This window comes from Chlorocebus sabaeus, chromosome 18 (genome assembly GCF_047675955.1).
Source record: "Chlorocebus sabaeus isolate Y175 chromosome 18, mChlSab1.0.hap1, whole genome shotgun sequence".
Classification (NCBI taxonomy): Eukaryota; Metazoa; Chordata; class Mammalia; order Primates; family Cercopithecidae; genus Chlorocebus; species Chlorocebus sabaeus.
This window is the reverse complement of record NC_132921.1, coordinates 67,734,329-67,751,228: the sequence shown is the minus strand read 5'-3', so window position 1 is coordinate 67,751,228 and position 16,900 is coordinate 67,734,329. Positions and strand designations below refer to the sequence as shown.

The following is a 16,900-nucleotide window of genomic DNA, read 5'->3' as shown; positions in this document are numbered from 1 at the left end:
AAAAAGAAGAAAAAAATAGAGCTGATGAGTAAATGTAAATACTTATTACTTGGAAAGATAAATAAAACTATACATTATAGACCTCTAGCAAATTTAATTAGGAATGAAAGAATACAAACATAAAGAGAAACAAGGAAATTTGAAATAGAGTTCTTTATATCATGTGCAATATATATTTTAATTGCAATTGTAGGAAATTGTAAATACAAAGATTTAATAATGAGACTAAAACTTTGATGTAGAATGATTAGAGAAATTTGAAAGATTTTCAGTCTTTTTTTTCCAATTCATGGTTTGAGGTCAGATGGTTGCTTGTAAGTTTTTTCAGAATTCTAAGGAGCCTTCTGTTGGAGCTTGGGAGTCAGAAACCTGGATGTCACCTGGCTCTGCCAAGTACTCACATGGCCTTTGACCTTGGCCAACCCACTTAACCTTGTTGAGTGAATGAAAGTACCATTGAGCAAGTGCTTGAACGCGTGCATGCCTTAGCCTTCAAGAGGTTATGATTAAGTGAATTAATGTATCTGAAGTTCTTAGCATCAGGCCTGTTAAATGGTGAGCATTCAATTAACATTAAGTGTTATATCATCCAATGTTTTGTAGTATATGGGAATCAGAATATCTATGAGTAATCTTTTGGTATTTATATATATTTTTTCAGGTTATCCCAATCCAGAAAAGTTTTCCTGGACAGAATACCTGGAAGCTACTCAAACCAATGCAGTTCCTGCCAAAGTTTTTAAAATGGTAAGTTCTGTATGGGTACAAACTCTCACCTTTAAACAACGTTTGTATTGAGTCATGCCTTCATTTGGCAGTTTAAAATTATTCTAATTTAAAATTATTCTAGTTTTTTTTTCTTTCTAAATTCAAGTAGTAATTTCATAACCAATATGCTTTTCTTTTAGTTAAAAATACAAAGTAGGTGACTCATTTGCTATTGTTCCTATATACGGATGTAGATGACGGTTTCCTTCCTTGAAAACTGGTAAATCAGAGGTACAACTGAAAACACCTCATGAACTGCTGATGGTCCATTCCTTACATTTCTGGTGCTATTAGTCTGCTGAGTGAGAACTCTGAATTTTCACAGTATCACTCTCTCAGGGGCTGTTTGAATGTCCGCAATGCCATAACAAAATAGTTGAGATGCATAGCCTTTGTGTGGATAATGTTATATATTTTGAGGTAAACCTTTCTTTTAGCATTTGTTAGAATACTAATTTTTAAAGTTCAAATTTGTACTTACATATTTATTCTAGGATTGAACTAAATATAAATTAATTTCTCAAATAAAGTACATAGGTAGTACAGTTAAAGATATTTATTTCCTAAACCTAAACCAGTGGTTTTTAAACTCTATTTCCTTTCAGTTCTCTGTGTATTTCAAGTTCTCCAACTTGTCTTTAATCAGAATTTTATATATTGGGCTTCTACATATGATTTCATTTTCTGAAAGTTTTCTAGCGATCAAGAGGGGTTTGAAACAAAATGATATTTCATTTTTTGAAAAAATTGATTATAATTGACTGGATTTGGGGGGAAATGTTCATATAATAAAATCAGGAAAGTAGAAGTGCTGGAGTACTGGGAAGGGTTTTAAGAAGAGCAAAGATTCAGCAAGCAAAAATACTTACTGTACTTGACTTTTCCAAGAGGAAAATGACAAGAAAATAAAATTCTGAAAAGTAGCGAAGAAGGCAACTTTCAGGCTCTGTCCTGGGTTATTGTGGATTCAGCTCAGGGATGTATCTTAGGCATCTACGATGCTGAACTCTTCTACCTCTGTTGTTTAGGACAGTGACGTTGGGGAGAACAGAAAGAGTCTTGGGGTGAAAGACCTAATTATAGTCAGTATACTCCATTTAGTAGATGTAATAATGCATCTTACAAAGAAAATGTGTTCTACAAAAGCTGAAGAAAAACACACCAGATATTGCAGAAAGATTTGACTGTTTCTTACTGACATATTAGTAGGGTTTTATTTTCCTTTTGCCATTTCTAGACTTGAAAAATTCAAAACACCTTCATTTCCAATAAAACCAGTTGAACACTTTTATGTGTCATAGTTTTCAAAGTGAAACTTTTTGCCAACCTATAGAAACTATCAGAATTGCTTTTGACTTTGATTTTTGAGAGTTGAATTTCCTTAATTTCCATGATTTGGTTAAGTCCAGTGTCTTTTTTCTTCCTCTGTGATTATGACTCCTAGTGTGTCTGTGGTTACAGACTCTTGGTTCCTAGCAATGTAAGACTTGAAGTAAACCATCACACAGATCACCTGTCTCTTGTTACAGTTGAAATGACAAAAGCATAGGTTATGACTTTAAAGTGTATCATAGTATGATTTTAAAACAGTTTAACAGCTGAAATTACACAGCTTTTATCTAAGCATATTTTAGATTTATAAAGGATCATGTTTATCCTTTCTGAGTATTTATTAAATAATTTTGCCTTCTGTGCCATACACTTTGAAACTGGGCAATAAGAATAGTTAATAGTTTCTGAAATTATATGGTCGATATCAGAAAGAAGGAAAAAATCTAAACCGATATAGAAACTGTAATAAGATGCTTTTTGAACTTTAGTGTAAACATTAACAAACTTATGATATAATCTATCTTTGTCTTTTTAGCTGTCTTTAAAATGGCCAAAAAGTTATTTTTTCTCTCACAGGTTTTTGTGAATCAGATGAAATAATATGCATATAGTCCTATGTGCACTTAAAACTAAATTATCTCCAGGCACGGTGGCTCACGCCTGTAATCCCAGCACTTTGGGAGGCCAGGGTGGGCAGATCACCTGAGGTCAGGAGTTCAAGACCAGCCCGGCCAACATGGTGAAATCCTGTCACTACTAATAATACAAAAATTAGCTGGGTGTGGTGGCGCATGCCTGTAATCCCAGCTACTCGGGAGGCTGAGGCGGGAGAATCGCTTGAACTCAGAAGGTGGAGGTTGCAGTGAGCTGAGATCGCACCACTGCACTCCAGCCTGGATAGCAAGAGTGAAACTCTGTCTCAAAAACAAACAAACAAACAAACAAACAACAACAAAAAAAACAAAACCTAAATTCCAGTTGTATTACTAAATACAACTTACTAAAACTGAAACAATAGTATTTTGGAAAAAATTAGTAGGAGATCTGAATTACTGAATATTGCATTTTTTTTTTTTTTGTACTTATAACATTTACAGAGGTTGCCTCATGGTTTTCTGCCAAATATGAAACTTGAAGTTGTGGATAAACGGAACCCCAGGTTAATTCGTGTTGCTACGATTGTAGATGTTGATGACCAAAGAGTAAAGGTACATATTTTAAATTACTATGTTATTATATCAGTATTTTTCCTACATTAGTATTTTTCCTCTACCCTCCCATTCTATGAACCTCCCTCGTTTTTTAATTCATCTGCACAATAGTTTTCTGGGGGAAAAAACATTCTGGATTTGACCTTGAAGATTGACCCTGGCCAAGATGGGACTAGAAAATCCCTAAAAAAGGAGAGGGTGTAACTCACACCTTAAACTGGCTACAGAGGCTCTGATTTTTTGGTACAACAGAAGGATAAAACTCCAGCTGGTTTAATTTCTTGTCACAGGTCTTTGGATGGAGAGATTCCAAGCTTATGTGTATGTACAGGGAAAAATCTGTAGATGAGACATGACTGACTTTGAGAGAGATTCTAATACATTTCTGTTTGGATTTGGTGTTTTGACTTTTACTGTCAGTTCTTTTTTTAAGCTTTTTATTGGCATTATTCTATTTTTCTTGAAATCATTGTCATTAAACAGCTTACCAAGAACAATTAAATCTTGGTTTCCTGCTTTTCTTTGTCAAACAAAAAATTAAAAAGTTTATTCACTGTAACTAAAAACAAAAGGTTAGATTTCGAATGAAGGATTTGATTAAAATATTTCTATACTATCCTTTATTTTTATCCTTTATTTTTCTCAGAGAGCTGAAAGCATCTGTAGAATTTATTAAATTTTCTACAACATATTACACTTCAAAAATTATTTTCCATGCAAGTATATTTTCTTTTCATAATAATAAAGATTGAAGTCAACTAATTTTAATAGCCACTATCTTAAAAGATTTAGGTTTGATATAATTTAAAAGAAATCTTACTTGCTGTATCCCTAACTTGAAAATAATAACTGATTCAATTTATAGAGAATAATCAGTATATACATTTTAGTAAAATTTAGAGATAAGTGTCCGGCTTGGCAATAGATTATCAAAAGAATTTACGCTGGAAATGTCCTTTACTCTTCTGATGAATGAAAACAAAAACTATGTTAAATAATATTCGGCAATAACATAGGTATTTTACCATATACCTTCTTATTAATGTTTTAAGTTTAATTTTAAACATATTTCTTTAATTCTTATTTATTTCTGGCATTTTAGTGTTTACTCTTATGGCATTTTCAATGGAAATGACTTTTGCATATCATAATTGCTTTGTTAATTCAGTGACATTTTATTATTAACTTTCATTTTAAAAGTAGTTCAGGCACAATGGCTCACACCTGTAATCCCAGCATTTTGGGAGGCCAAGGCGGGTGGATCACCTGAGGTCAGGAGTTCCAGACCAGCCTGGCCAACATGGTGAAACTCCATCTCTACTAAAAATACAGAAATTAGCTGGGTATGGTGGCACGTGCCTGTAATCCCAGCTGCTTGGGAGGCTGAGGCAGGAGAATTGCTTGAGCCCAGGAGGCAGAGGTTGCAGTAAGCTGCGATCATGCCACTGCACTCCAGCCTGGGCGACAGAGCTGGACTCCATCTCAAAAAAAAAAAAAAAAAAAAGAGTATTACATTTCTAAGATAAGCTCAATCTTAATAGCACATCAAATCTGACTTAGATTTTTAGTTGACAGACTATTTTCTTATTGTTCATAAGATATTTACTGTAGCATCGATTGATCATTTGTTGCTAGTTTATGAGCAAGCAATTGAAGTTTTCCTGCTCTCGGCTTTGCCCAGTACATTCTTCAATTAATGTGTTGATCGTATTGTTCTGTTATTCTCTAATTTTCTTTGTAAAGTCAATATTTTTCAAAGGCAATCTTGATCCCAGCACATAATAGATGCTTACTGTATGTGTGAGTGAATTAAGGAAGGTGTGGAGGAATGAATGGCACTGAATGTACTTTGGCACTCTGACTGCTATCTGAGTATGCACATATGATTGTGTTGGTCAACAAGCACTCTTCTCTTGTTTTCAATTATTTTCATAACTGCTCTTCTCTTGGACATCTGGAGTAATAATGTATTGGAAAATGCCCTCAGACAAGACTGATCTGGGTTCAAATTCCAGCACTGACTTATTTGACTGTGTGGTAACTTGGTGAAGTTACTCAACATATTTGAACTTTCCTTATCTGTAAAGTGATGGCATCAACCATACCTACCTCACAGGCTTGTTGTGAAAATTCAATGTGGTCGTGTATGGAAAATTCCTGAAACTCTACCTGGCTCTTTATATTATAGGTACCTTAGCAGTAGCCGCTGCTGTAATTAGTTGGTGTGCTGCCCTCCCTGGGTGTATTTATTTTCTGTATTAATGAAGGGGCCTCATGGAAGCAGTTGTCATCAGTAGATGGACAAAGGACAAGCCTACCCTTCTTGGTTCAAAAAGCAGGAAATTTGATTGGAATTATGTGGGGGATGTTAATGGGGGCAGATGTTACTGTGCTGCATGCCTGTGTTTGATTGTGAGAGCAGAGTCAGCCTGTTCTAACATCAAGAACTACATTTTCAACAATGCCTATGGTAGTGATGGCAGTTAGTCTTTGTCAGACACCGTTCTAAGGGCTTTACATTTGTTATTTGTATCCTCCTGCATCCATGTGAAATAAGGTACTGTTGTTATACCCATTATATAGATGAAGAAACTGAAGCCCACAGAGGTTAAATAACTGGTCCAAGGTCACACGATAGTATATATGGGAACAGGGCTTTAAACCCCAGCTTTTAAACAGATGTTTTCAACTCTAGAGCTTATGGCATTCCTACTCTTCCTACTCTTGTATTCTAATTTTTATCCTAAATAACTCACTTCCTAGTGGGAGAGCAGATGTGTAGATGAGGAGTTGTGACTGCCCACAACCCCACTCACTTTGTCGCTTGTGCCCAAGTCCACATTGCCTGTCCTGCCTGGAGGGTCCTGTGTGGTACTGGCAGTTCTTGACAGAGCATGACAGATCCACTAAAGATGACTTCATTTCCTTCTGCCACTCCCCAAATATGTGGTTGGCCTTATGTATTTTATTAGTTCTATTTTTATTATACCTTTTTTGAGATACAATTCATATACCTTAAAATTCAGTGGTCTTGAGTATATTCACAAAGTTGTGCAACCATCACCACTAAGTTTAAATATTTTCATCACCCCAGAAAGCAACCTTGTACCCATTAGCAGCCACTCCTCATTCTACCCTCCTTCTACCCAACCAAACCCCTGGTAGTCACCAATCTATTTTCCATAGTGTCTATGGATTTGTCTAGTCTGGGCAATTAATATAAACAGAATACTATAATATATGATCTTTTGATTGGCTTCTTTCACCTGGTATAATGTTTTCAAGGTTCATCCATATGGCAGTAAGTATCAGTACTTCATTCCTTTTATTTCTGAATAATATCCATTGTATGGATATACCACATTTTGTTTATCTCCTTGTCAGTTGATGGACATTTGGGTTGTTTATTTTGGGCTACTTTGATTACTGCTGGGATAAACATTTACATATGTTTTTGTGTGAACATATATTTTCATTTCTTTTGGATATATACCTAGAAGTGGAATTGCTGGGTCATATGATAACTCTATATTTAAGATTTTGAGGAAAAGCCAAAATGTTTTCTGAAGTGGCTGTACTGTTTTACTTTCCCATTAGCATTATATGAGGACTCCAATTTCTCCACATCTTCACCACCACTTGTTACTGTCGTTTTTGTTTTGTTTTGGTTTATTTGTTTGTTTGTTTGTTTTTGCTAGTTTAGTGGGCCTTATGGGCTTCGGGTCTAAATAAATCAGGATTATTATTATTTATATGTGCTCGCTAATAGTATCCTGGCTAAGAGAATTGGGATGAAATAACTTGCCTAGTGTTTGTAATAGTAGAAGTGGTAACAGTAGTGGATGTAGTGGTGCAAGTATCAGAAGTAATAGAAGTAGTAATAGTAGAGTGGGCACTTAGCAAGTATGTTATGTATCATATTTTTGGCTTCGCATCAACTCTTTTAAGTAGATGTTATTTTTGCTGTGTAGTTGACATGGAGAACTTAAGCAATCTGATGAAGATTTCAAGGATATCCATGTTTCTAATCCGAAACCAGTATTCTCTACATTTTAGCAATTGCCCTGTAGCTGCGATAAGCCATTGGAATTAGAGACCATACATGGTCAGTGCTGGGGGATAGGACCACGAGCAGCCTCATCCAAGATCCTCTACTCGCTCACCCTCATAAATCCACTTAAACTAGTCAGGCCAGGTTTTCTGATGTTCATACTGAAAATACTCATTTGGTGATCTGTGGTTCAGTGGCAGGTGAGTGGTGAAGTTTTTCTTGCCATGGCAGGGTTTTAAGATGCTAGTTTATTAATTATGATAGTTGCTCTCTAATAAATATTTATGATGTACTTGGTGTATCTTGTTCAATTTATAGCCAGCTATTATGTTTAATAGTTATTCTTTTGTTTGATTGTACAGTGTGTGCTGTTATATCTGAAAGCCCATTACTGTCACCTTATCAGAAAATGCACATTAAATTACAGTAGATGGATGGATGCTTTTAGGAAGTTTAGCCATTATTTGTGAGAAAAAGTATTCTACAAATAAATGTAAAGGAAGGACTTAAAACAGAGTAATATTTGATAAATATTTGCCCTGTGGGAAGTGCAGCTAAGCTGTGAAATGAATTATAAATGAATTTCAAATTGATGTTTTAAGAAGTTCTACTGAATCATTAATAAATGGAGTCCTTCAACAAGTCTTTTCCTATTTAATGCATTAACTGGACGTATTTGTGGCATTTCACAATGAAATCAGAGCATCATGACCAAGAGGAATTGTTATGGCTGTCTAATTATATGACTAGAAACTATTTTGGATTTTACGTCAGACCAATAAGTTCAAAAGCTCTTGTTTGAGAAAAACCTGCAGGAGTATTAATGCGAAGCAAAAATCCAGATATGAGTCAGTGATGTTCACTTTACTACGGGTCGCCTGTGCTTCCAGAAAGAAGCCATCTGACCTCTATCTAACTGGCATGCATTTTTTTTTTTTTCAGACAGGGTCTCGTTCTATTGCCTAGGCTGAAGTTTGGTGGCACGATCATGGCCTGCTGCAGCCTTGACCTCCATGGGCTCCCACAATTCTTACACCTCAGCCTCCCTAGTAGCTGAGACTACAGTGTGTGCCATCACACCTAGCTAAGTTTTGTAATTTGTTTTTCTTTGCAGAGATGGGGTTTTGCCATGTTGCCCAGGCTGCTCTTGAACTCCTGAGCTCAAGTGATCCACCTGCCTTGGCCTCCCAAAGTTCTGGGATTATAGGCGTGAGACATCGCACCTGGCCTGGGATGCATTTTTGAAAAGGGCTTTGAAATATGAGGATAGAACAAGATACCAACATTAAAAACAACTGTCCTTTGAGCTCAGCTTATAATTAATGGCCATGACAGTGTCACAGTGATTGATAGCTGTCTTCATCTGGGAAGGAGACTGGGACAATTTCAGAAGTGTTATGACCCATCAATGAAAAGATAATTTCTTGAGTAGGTAAAACTATAAATTAGTGTCAGCCATGAATTCCAGAAAAGTTGAAGCAGGGAGAGTGCTCAACCAGGTGAACGTGCCTCCGTTAATTCCAGGTAAAACGAAGAACATCAGTGACAGTACTAGAGCTGGCTCACTCAAACCCCCATGCTGCTGTGTCCTTGCTTCCCATTTTCTTACTCTTTTATTCTTCACAGCAACCCAATAAAGTAGCACATGTAAGGAAATAGGCACAGAAAGCTTGAGGGACTTGGCCAAGGTTGCACAGCTTATAAGTGGTAGAGCCAGGTGGGAACCAGTCAGCCTGGTTCCTCAGCCTGAGCTCTTAAGCCAGGTGGCAGTGCCTTTTCTGTAAGGAGCCAGAGAGTAAATATTTCAGGCTTTGTGGGCCATGTGGTCTCTGCAGTAACTGTTCAACTCCACTGTCCATCTCAAAAACAGCCAGAGACAATATATAAACAAATAAATGACTCTGAAATTTGCATCCCACATACTTTTCACATGTCATGAAATAATCTTCTCTTGACTTTTTCCCCAGCCATTTAGAAATGTAAACACCATTTTTCGCGCACGGGACACACAAAAACAGGTGGTAATAGGGGTCTTTTTGGCCTGTGGGCTGTAATCTGCCAACACCTGTCTTAAGAGATACTGTATTGGTTAGACTTTTAGATGAATGTATTTAGTTGTTACCTTTAGTATAAGTAGTTTTGTATCTTTGTATTATTTTTTCTAATATTTTATTTTTGGACCAAATCACATCTATGTTTAATTTTTGGTCTAGTTTTAGATAAATTTTAGCTATTAAGTAAAAAAAAGGTAGAAGAAATGCGGGCTACCATGTAATCAACAGCATCTGGATTTAAAAGAAATACATATTTTTTTCTCCTATCAATTGATAACCCTCTATTTATTCAGTTTTCAGTGTGAAAGTAGCCAAGCCCCTGAAAGGATGTATAGTCTCTCACTATATTTGTATTCTCCAGGAACTGTAGCAGGGATTTACCTTTCATGTTTTTATTAAAGTCAGTGTACCAAGAACAGAAACACATGCCTGGCAGCACCGCCGAAACACGTGGCCTTGGAGATGAATTGGAGCCTACTCTAGGACTCCTTGGATAACTTCCCCACCCTGTGCCCATCTTACCAGCCTGACCTGTGAGATCTAATGAGATCCTGACATGATTATTTGGCTAGAGCCATCAGCTTAGTGATGAGCTAGATAGAATAGAAATAGAATGGTTCACAGTTCTGTATGCACAACACTGTGCAGAGACTTCTTAAATAAAAGATGATGATGTAGCACTAGTTGTTCTTAACTCTTCTTTTTTAGGGATATGCATTTCTTTGAGTGTCTGAGGGTTGCTACAGATAGCTCCCATGCAAAATGCATATATGCTTGTACACGAATACAGGATTATATTTGTGTTTCAAGGGTTAATGGGCCTTTGAGTAAGGACCTCATTTTAGACTAACAGTTCTTGATAAAGCAGGCTCTTCATTCTGCATACCCTTGGTCCTTCATTCAGAGCTTTATATTTGCTCAAAAAGTGTAAGTAAGACCTCTGACCTGCTGTGATAATGAAGCCCCCTCATTTCCCAGACCTTCAGTCAGAATGTGCAATATGTACTCACTCTATTCCTTCAGAGCAAACAAGAATCTGTGGGATTTGTCTTAGCTTTGGAGGAGATATACACATTCTCTGCCGTTTTCCTGAACAGAAGTGTACTATTTCTGACCAGCTGCAGTTCTGACATTCCAAATGCCCTTACTAATACTGATACTTAGCTAATTATGCCAAACATCGTCTCTTTTGCTCACATCCTGCTTTGTAGGCACTCTATTTTTAACCGCTGGAATAATATCTTTCAAAAATAAATAAGTGAATAATAGACTAACTAAGCAAAATGGTGACCACATTCTCACATTCTCCCCCCGACTCCTTCTTCCAAAATTGATGCCATTTCTTGTGATATAAGAAAGGATGATGGACTCAGGGAAAGGAGACTTTTCTTTGAGAAGAGGATGAGTAGATTTTTATACAAGATTAATTTATTTCCAGAATGTAGTTATTCTAGTTTCCTATTACTACTTTGACAAGTTACTACAAATGTAGTGGGGACAGGTTGATAGGTGCAGCAAACCACCATGGTACATGTATACCTATGTAACAAACCTGCACGTTCTATATATGTATCCCAGAACTTAAAGTAAAATAAAAATTATAAAAAAAAAAACAGTACAAATAATGTAAAATAAAAAAAATAAAAAACCAGTATGTTACATTTCTCTAGGTTGGAAGTATCACTGGGTTAAAATGAAGGTGTCCACAAGGCTGGTTCCTTCTGGAAGCTCTGGAGAAGAATCTATTTCCTTGTCTTTTCTACCTTCTAGAGGCCACCTTTACTCCTTGGCTTCTGGTCCCTCTCTCCATCCCTATTCAAAGCTAGCAGCATAGCACCTTCAAACCTCTGCCTCAGACACTCCTATTTTCCTCTTCTAAGCGCTGTTGTAATTTCTTTCAGTTCACTGAATAATCCAGGACAACCCCCCATCTTAAGATCCTTAACTTGACCACTCTCACAAAAATCGCCTTGCCATATAAAGGGACCTATTCACAGGTTTCAAGGATTAGAATTTCGCCATCTTTGGGAGCCTGTTATTCTGCCTTATGCAATTGCTTTACATAAAAGTAAGATATTCAGGAAAAAGAAGTAGAAGAGATGGGGTCTACTGTGTAATCAACAGCTTTCATTAAAGAGACCATCCCAGGAGCTGTGGGCCCTGCAGATACGATGCATACCTGGAACCTGCCCTCACCATCTACCTGGAGAGAGAGGATAGTGCGACAGTTCAGTGTGATAGTGCAAGGCACAAACCCTCAAGTACTGTAAAAGCCATTCCAAATGCAGGGAGCATTGTGCTGAGGGGCAGATGGCTTCTCAAGAATGGTTTTTCTCCTCTTAGAAAAAGCATGTAACATAACTTGTTTTATTTGCATTTCCAAACACCAAATGCTTTTATTTACTATCATGTAGAGACAAAAGAGACTTTGGGTTTAATTCGTTTTAATGTAAATCTGTGTATACATACATGTATATATGGATGCACATATATGTTTTTTTTCTTTTAAAGCTATTGAAAACCCCTTGGACAGGTGGTCTATGCAAGATTTTTATTTGGATTGTGACCAGAGGAATCATGAGGAGTTACACAGCTGTTGAAGCCATCAGGGCTCAGCTGGGGGAGAAGGGGCGGGGGCCCCAGCCCAAGCAGTAGCCACAGAGCTTTTTCTTTTCCTCCTGCCCCTTGGTAAAGACTCATTCCCAACTTCTCCAGCTCAGGACTCCATCTGGAGTCCTGTGTGTGTCCTTGAGTCCTTGGCACAGCCTGTGCTGAGCCATGGAAACAACAGGACCAGGCCATATTCATGGGAAAGTGTCTTTCTCCAACCCCAAGGGGCGTGGCAATAGAAAAAAGGGGGTGTGTAGATCCTGTAAACACAGAGGATGGCGTGGTGTTTCAGGGTTGTTGGACCAAACTGAGGGGATGAATCAAAGCTGAACCAAAGCTGGGGTGCCGAGGAGCAGTCTGGGCAGCACGCCAGCCCCAGGAACGGGTGGTGATGTGAGGCAGGCTGGGCACACACCCTAAATGGGCACGGCAGAGGGTGTTCAGGCAGATTTCATGCCCAGGCTTAGGGCAGCCATGTGGCAGCTGAGGGTTCATTCCGGAGCTGAATGTGGCCTTGGAAAAGCTTGGTACAGGTAGGGCTCTCTAGAGACTTCCCAGTCAAGATCAGCAGAGTGTAGTGTCTGCATCACCTGGGAGCTGGTTAGAAACATAGAATCTGGGGCAGCACCCCAGACCCCTGGAATCAGAATCTGCGTTTTACTGAGATCCCACCTGGTGTGTATGTGCACTGAAGTTTGCAATCCCTGTTCTTAAACAGGAGCAAGGAATACCTGTTTGCTCCTAGGACCGGCTGGAGTGACTGTTCTTTGCCCTGGTTTGTGATACCTTTCTCCACATGAACCAAGGAGGGTGGTAGGTGTTTGCTGCCCTCCGCAGTGAGTTAGGGATGAGTGGCTTCTTTTGGCTCTGAATTCAGCAGACATCAGGCCCTCCCAACTCAATACTGTTACAAGGTTCTCTGGAAAGCCCTTCCACCTCAACAGTGTCGTAAGTTAAGGAAGTCTAGTCAACTTTATGAGCCAATTACACCCTAATTTTGGAATAAACTTCAGGTAAGCTTGAAATGTACTCTCCTTGCTTTGGGCCGGAATGTGAGGCTCTATGTTAGAGAGCTGGAGTCTGGCTCATAGTCTTTGAATTCTTAATGTGATGGATGATGTGGGAGGAGTCGGCTATCCCACCTCATGAGCATTTCCCTATCTAGCCTGTTTTCTTGGGGGGGATCTGGGGGTAGTAGTTATTATCATAGATTCTATGCCAGTATGTTTACTTGTTTTCTTCAACCTCGTTGTTCCTTTTGAGTCCTCTTGTTGGCTTCTCTGCTTTTCTTAACCTCTGAAGACTGGCACTGGCCAAGGCATTGGTCCTGGGCCTTTTGCTGTTTCTTCTCTATGCTGTGTACTCAAGCCTCACTGCATGAAGTGCCCAGCAGGCACCAGCACTTGGTACAGCTCTCCCAGGTGGTTTTAATACATGCCTGGGCTGACAATGTCTGCTCAGTTCTCTCTCTAAGTGAGGCCATCCATTCCCTTGGTTTTCAGCACTTTATATTTGCCAATAACTTTAAAAATTGTATCTACCGCTGTGACCTCACCCAGAGCTCCAGGGTTAGGTATGTAACTGGTACTTTTGACATCTTTTGTGTGTCTGTGTTAATTTTTCCTGGACTGAGCTCCTCAATACACACACCTTTTTCTTCCCTAGGCATCCTCAGCTTAGTAAATGGTAGCCTGATCTACCAAATTGCTTAAAACAGAAACCTGGGAGTCATTCTTACAATCTACCATCTCAGAGTTATTACACATGGTCAACCACCGTAGTCTATGGACAGACCATATATTCCTAGTCTCCTTACCTCTCTCCATTCCTATGACTGCAGTCCCCCTGACTGCCACCCTAGTGAAAGCCAGCAGCATCTCACCTGGACCACTGCAGTCACCTCCTAGCTTGTTTCTCTGCACCTGCTGCAGACCCTCTCAATCTTCACAACCCAAAGATGCCAAAGTGATCTTAAACATATGAACTGGACCACATGACTCCCTTCCGTACATCCTTCCATGACATCCCATTGCATCTAGGTAAAAAAAGAATCAGCTCTTCAGTGTGTCCTACTAGATCCTGCAAAGTCAAGTCCTGACTTACTCCTCCAACCTGTTGTTCACAGACAAACTTTACACAAATGTAACAGCGTTTACTTGAACTAAGAACGATTAACAAATCGGGTAGCCCTAGAACCAAAAGAGGTTCAGGGTGACTCTGTGCTGCCACATGGTCGGAGATGATTTATGGACAGAAAATGGAAAGTGATATGCAGAAAATGGAAGGGAGGTACAGAAGCAGCTGGATTGGTTGCAGCTCTTCATTTGCCTTATTTGAATGTGATGTGAACAGTTGTCTGCCTTTGACTGGCTGAAAGTTGGCGACTGGCACAAGAGTAGGTTACAGTCTATTTACATATCCGATTAGTTGCACTTCACTGTGTACAGACAAACCTTTAGGCTGAACACAAAATATGTAAGGAGGCAGCTTTAGACTAAACCTAATTTAACACTGTCTTATTCCACACTTTTTGGGGATACATTATATTTGTACATATTTATGGGGTGCAATTTTATGTGAAATTTTGTCTCAAGCATAGCATGTGTAATGATTAAGTCAGGTTATTGCACACTCTGTCATTGTGAATATAAATTTGCATTTTTCTTTCCCAATTAGTTGTCTTTTCCTTCTCTTTGAGTCTCTCTGTAATCCCTCACTTCATTGGGAATGTAATTTTTGTCTATTCTCACATAATTGCCTGATTATAAATTTCCAAGTGAGCCAAAATTTAATTTTGTGGCTGGAGAAACACAAAGAGCCATTTTGAGAGATTTGCCTTCAAATTTATCTCCACAAATGTCCAAGAGAACCCTAAGCCCATTCGTGGCATTCTACTCCATTTTCCTGATCACTTCATGTTCTCATTCTCCAAGAGAACCGTTTCACACACCCTCGCTCCTCATAGCCTTCTCCTCATTCTCTTCTAGTGATCTTCCCTCTCATTCACTGGGAAAAGAGAAACTCGTGGTAAAATTGCTGATATTCCCATGACCAAGCCCACCTCTTAATCCGCGTCTTAACATGTACACTTGGAGTTTCTACTTGTTGCGGTGGGAGAATTATTCCTGCTGCTATTGAAGCAATTCGCTGTCTTCTTACATGAATTTAGTTTTCATCATAGGCATTTATGGTTATCTGACATTAGATTATATATTGATTTTGTTTATTTATACTTTGTTTTGCCTCTAGAAGTTAGTGGAAGGAACATTTTTATCCCTTGATTACCCAAGTACTCTTGATATCCCTAGTGCTTATGGAACAGCACCTGGCATTTTATGGGTGCTCAATAAATATTTGCCAGACGAATGAAGAAAAGAATGAATGTGAGTTGCAAATAAGAGTGTACTGATAGGTTATTTATTGGTGCAAATTACTGTTTATTAAGGATTATGTATTCCTTATGCAAAACAAATGTGCATTAGCCATTGGCATTAACTAAACACTCTCTACATATTCCTTAAAAGAGGAGCTATTTCTAACATCAAATAGAAAATTTGATTCATTGGTGTTTCTGTATTATGAATATGCCTTTAAGAAGCAATATGCTTACTTTAAGCGTGGCTGAGAATTACATAATATTTGAATAATTTAAATCATGTATTATTTCATTTTATATGATGCTTCCTCCCTTGAAATACTGACAGAGTGAACCATGGCAGAATTGTAATAGTGTCAAAGAAGCATAGCCCATTATGAGGCCATTATACTAATAACGTATGACAAACAGTGGGACTGTGGAGTAGTAATGGATAGATAATGGATAATAAATGGCTGGAATTCTGAACAGTATTGTTTGCTAGTGATTTTCCAGTAATAATAACTTCCTTCTCTAAAAATAATGTTTGCTGGTGATTTTCCAGTAGTAATAACCTCCTTCTCTTAAAATAAATGTAACTCTAATGGCAAAAACTGCCAGTAGCATGAAGGATTCAGATTGTTTTTTGAGTGTGGCCTACTTCACTTGGCTTAAGGCATCTAGAGAACCAAGTTAATCTGTCTGCTTCCTGGCCAGCTAGGAGAGTTCCTCCTACAGCCTGTGCCCACAATGACTCCAGTGTATGCTTATCAGTGCATGAGCATGGTGTATTTTAATAAATGGAAAATCCCCAAGCCCCAAATTGATATACAAAATATTATTACATCTTCTTATTCACTGTGTTCCACAGTGATTATTTCTCATTTGCACCTAAGATTCCGAAATGAAGAAACAGGTTTGCACCCCTGTGCTTTGCTGCTGCCTTCAGGAAATTGGCATTAGTGGCCTCTGTTAATATACCCCTTAACCCCTCTTCTTTACCACCCCTAGTTGTCATTGAGCTTCCATCGGTGGCTTCTGCTGACAGCTTCCTCCTTCCAGGGGTGCTGTCCATCACTGTGCTGGCATTCCTGCCTGTCCTGCCTGACAGCTTCCTGTAGGACACTTCCAAAGCTCTTTCACTGCCCTTGGGCCCTGGGTATTGCAGTGAGAGCCCAGAGATTTATACGTTACTCTGGTCATTTTTTGTAATTCTCTGCTGTCACCTATAAGCAAATTTGGTGTTACAACAGTACTCCTTTCTGTTTAAGCTCATTTGAGTTTTTTCACTTCAGTTGCCTCCATAAACTACTTTTATTCAAGAACAAGGTCATAAAGGTCTCTTTCTAACCCCCAAAGCCATCTTTCTCCTTATCCTTCAGATTTCCCCTTCTGCCCAGAGCTGTGGATAGCATAGCTGCTTCCTGCCCTGGATCCTGCCTTTCTTCCCATCTCATGGCAATAGGGCTTAGGATCTTAGCTTTTAGCTTTTAACCCACTTGTCCAGGCAGTAAATTCT

The 16,900-nt window shown here is 38.6% G+C and overlaps 1 protein-coding gene across 4 annotated transcripts in view; it reads left to right on the top strand.

Moving 5' to 3' along the window:
* The window catches only part of L3MBTL4 (L3MBTL histone methyl-lysine binding protein 4), a 443,526-nt gene that overhangs the window by 190,341 nt on the left and 236,285 nt on the right, over nucleotides 1-16,900 (top strand). For all 4 annotated transcript variants that reach the window (XR_005234835.2, XM_037982494.2, XM_073006460.1 and 1 more), the window contains 2 exons: nucleotides 662-747; nucleotides 3,198-3,308. Coding sequence is in view for 3 of the 4 variants with exons in the window: in XM_037982494.2 (XP_037838422.1) it covers nucleotides 662-747; nucleotides 3,198-3,308 (197 nt within the window). In the remaining variant the exon portion in view is untranslated. The remainder of the gene's footprint in view (nucleotides 1-661; nucleotides 748-3,197; nucleotides 3,309-16,900) is intronic.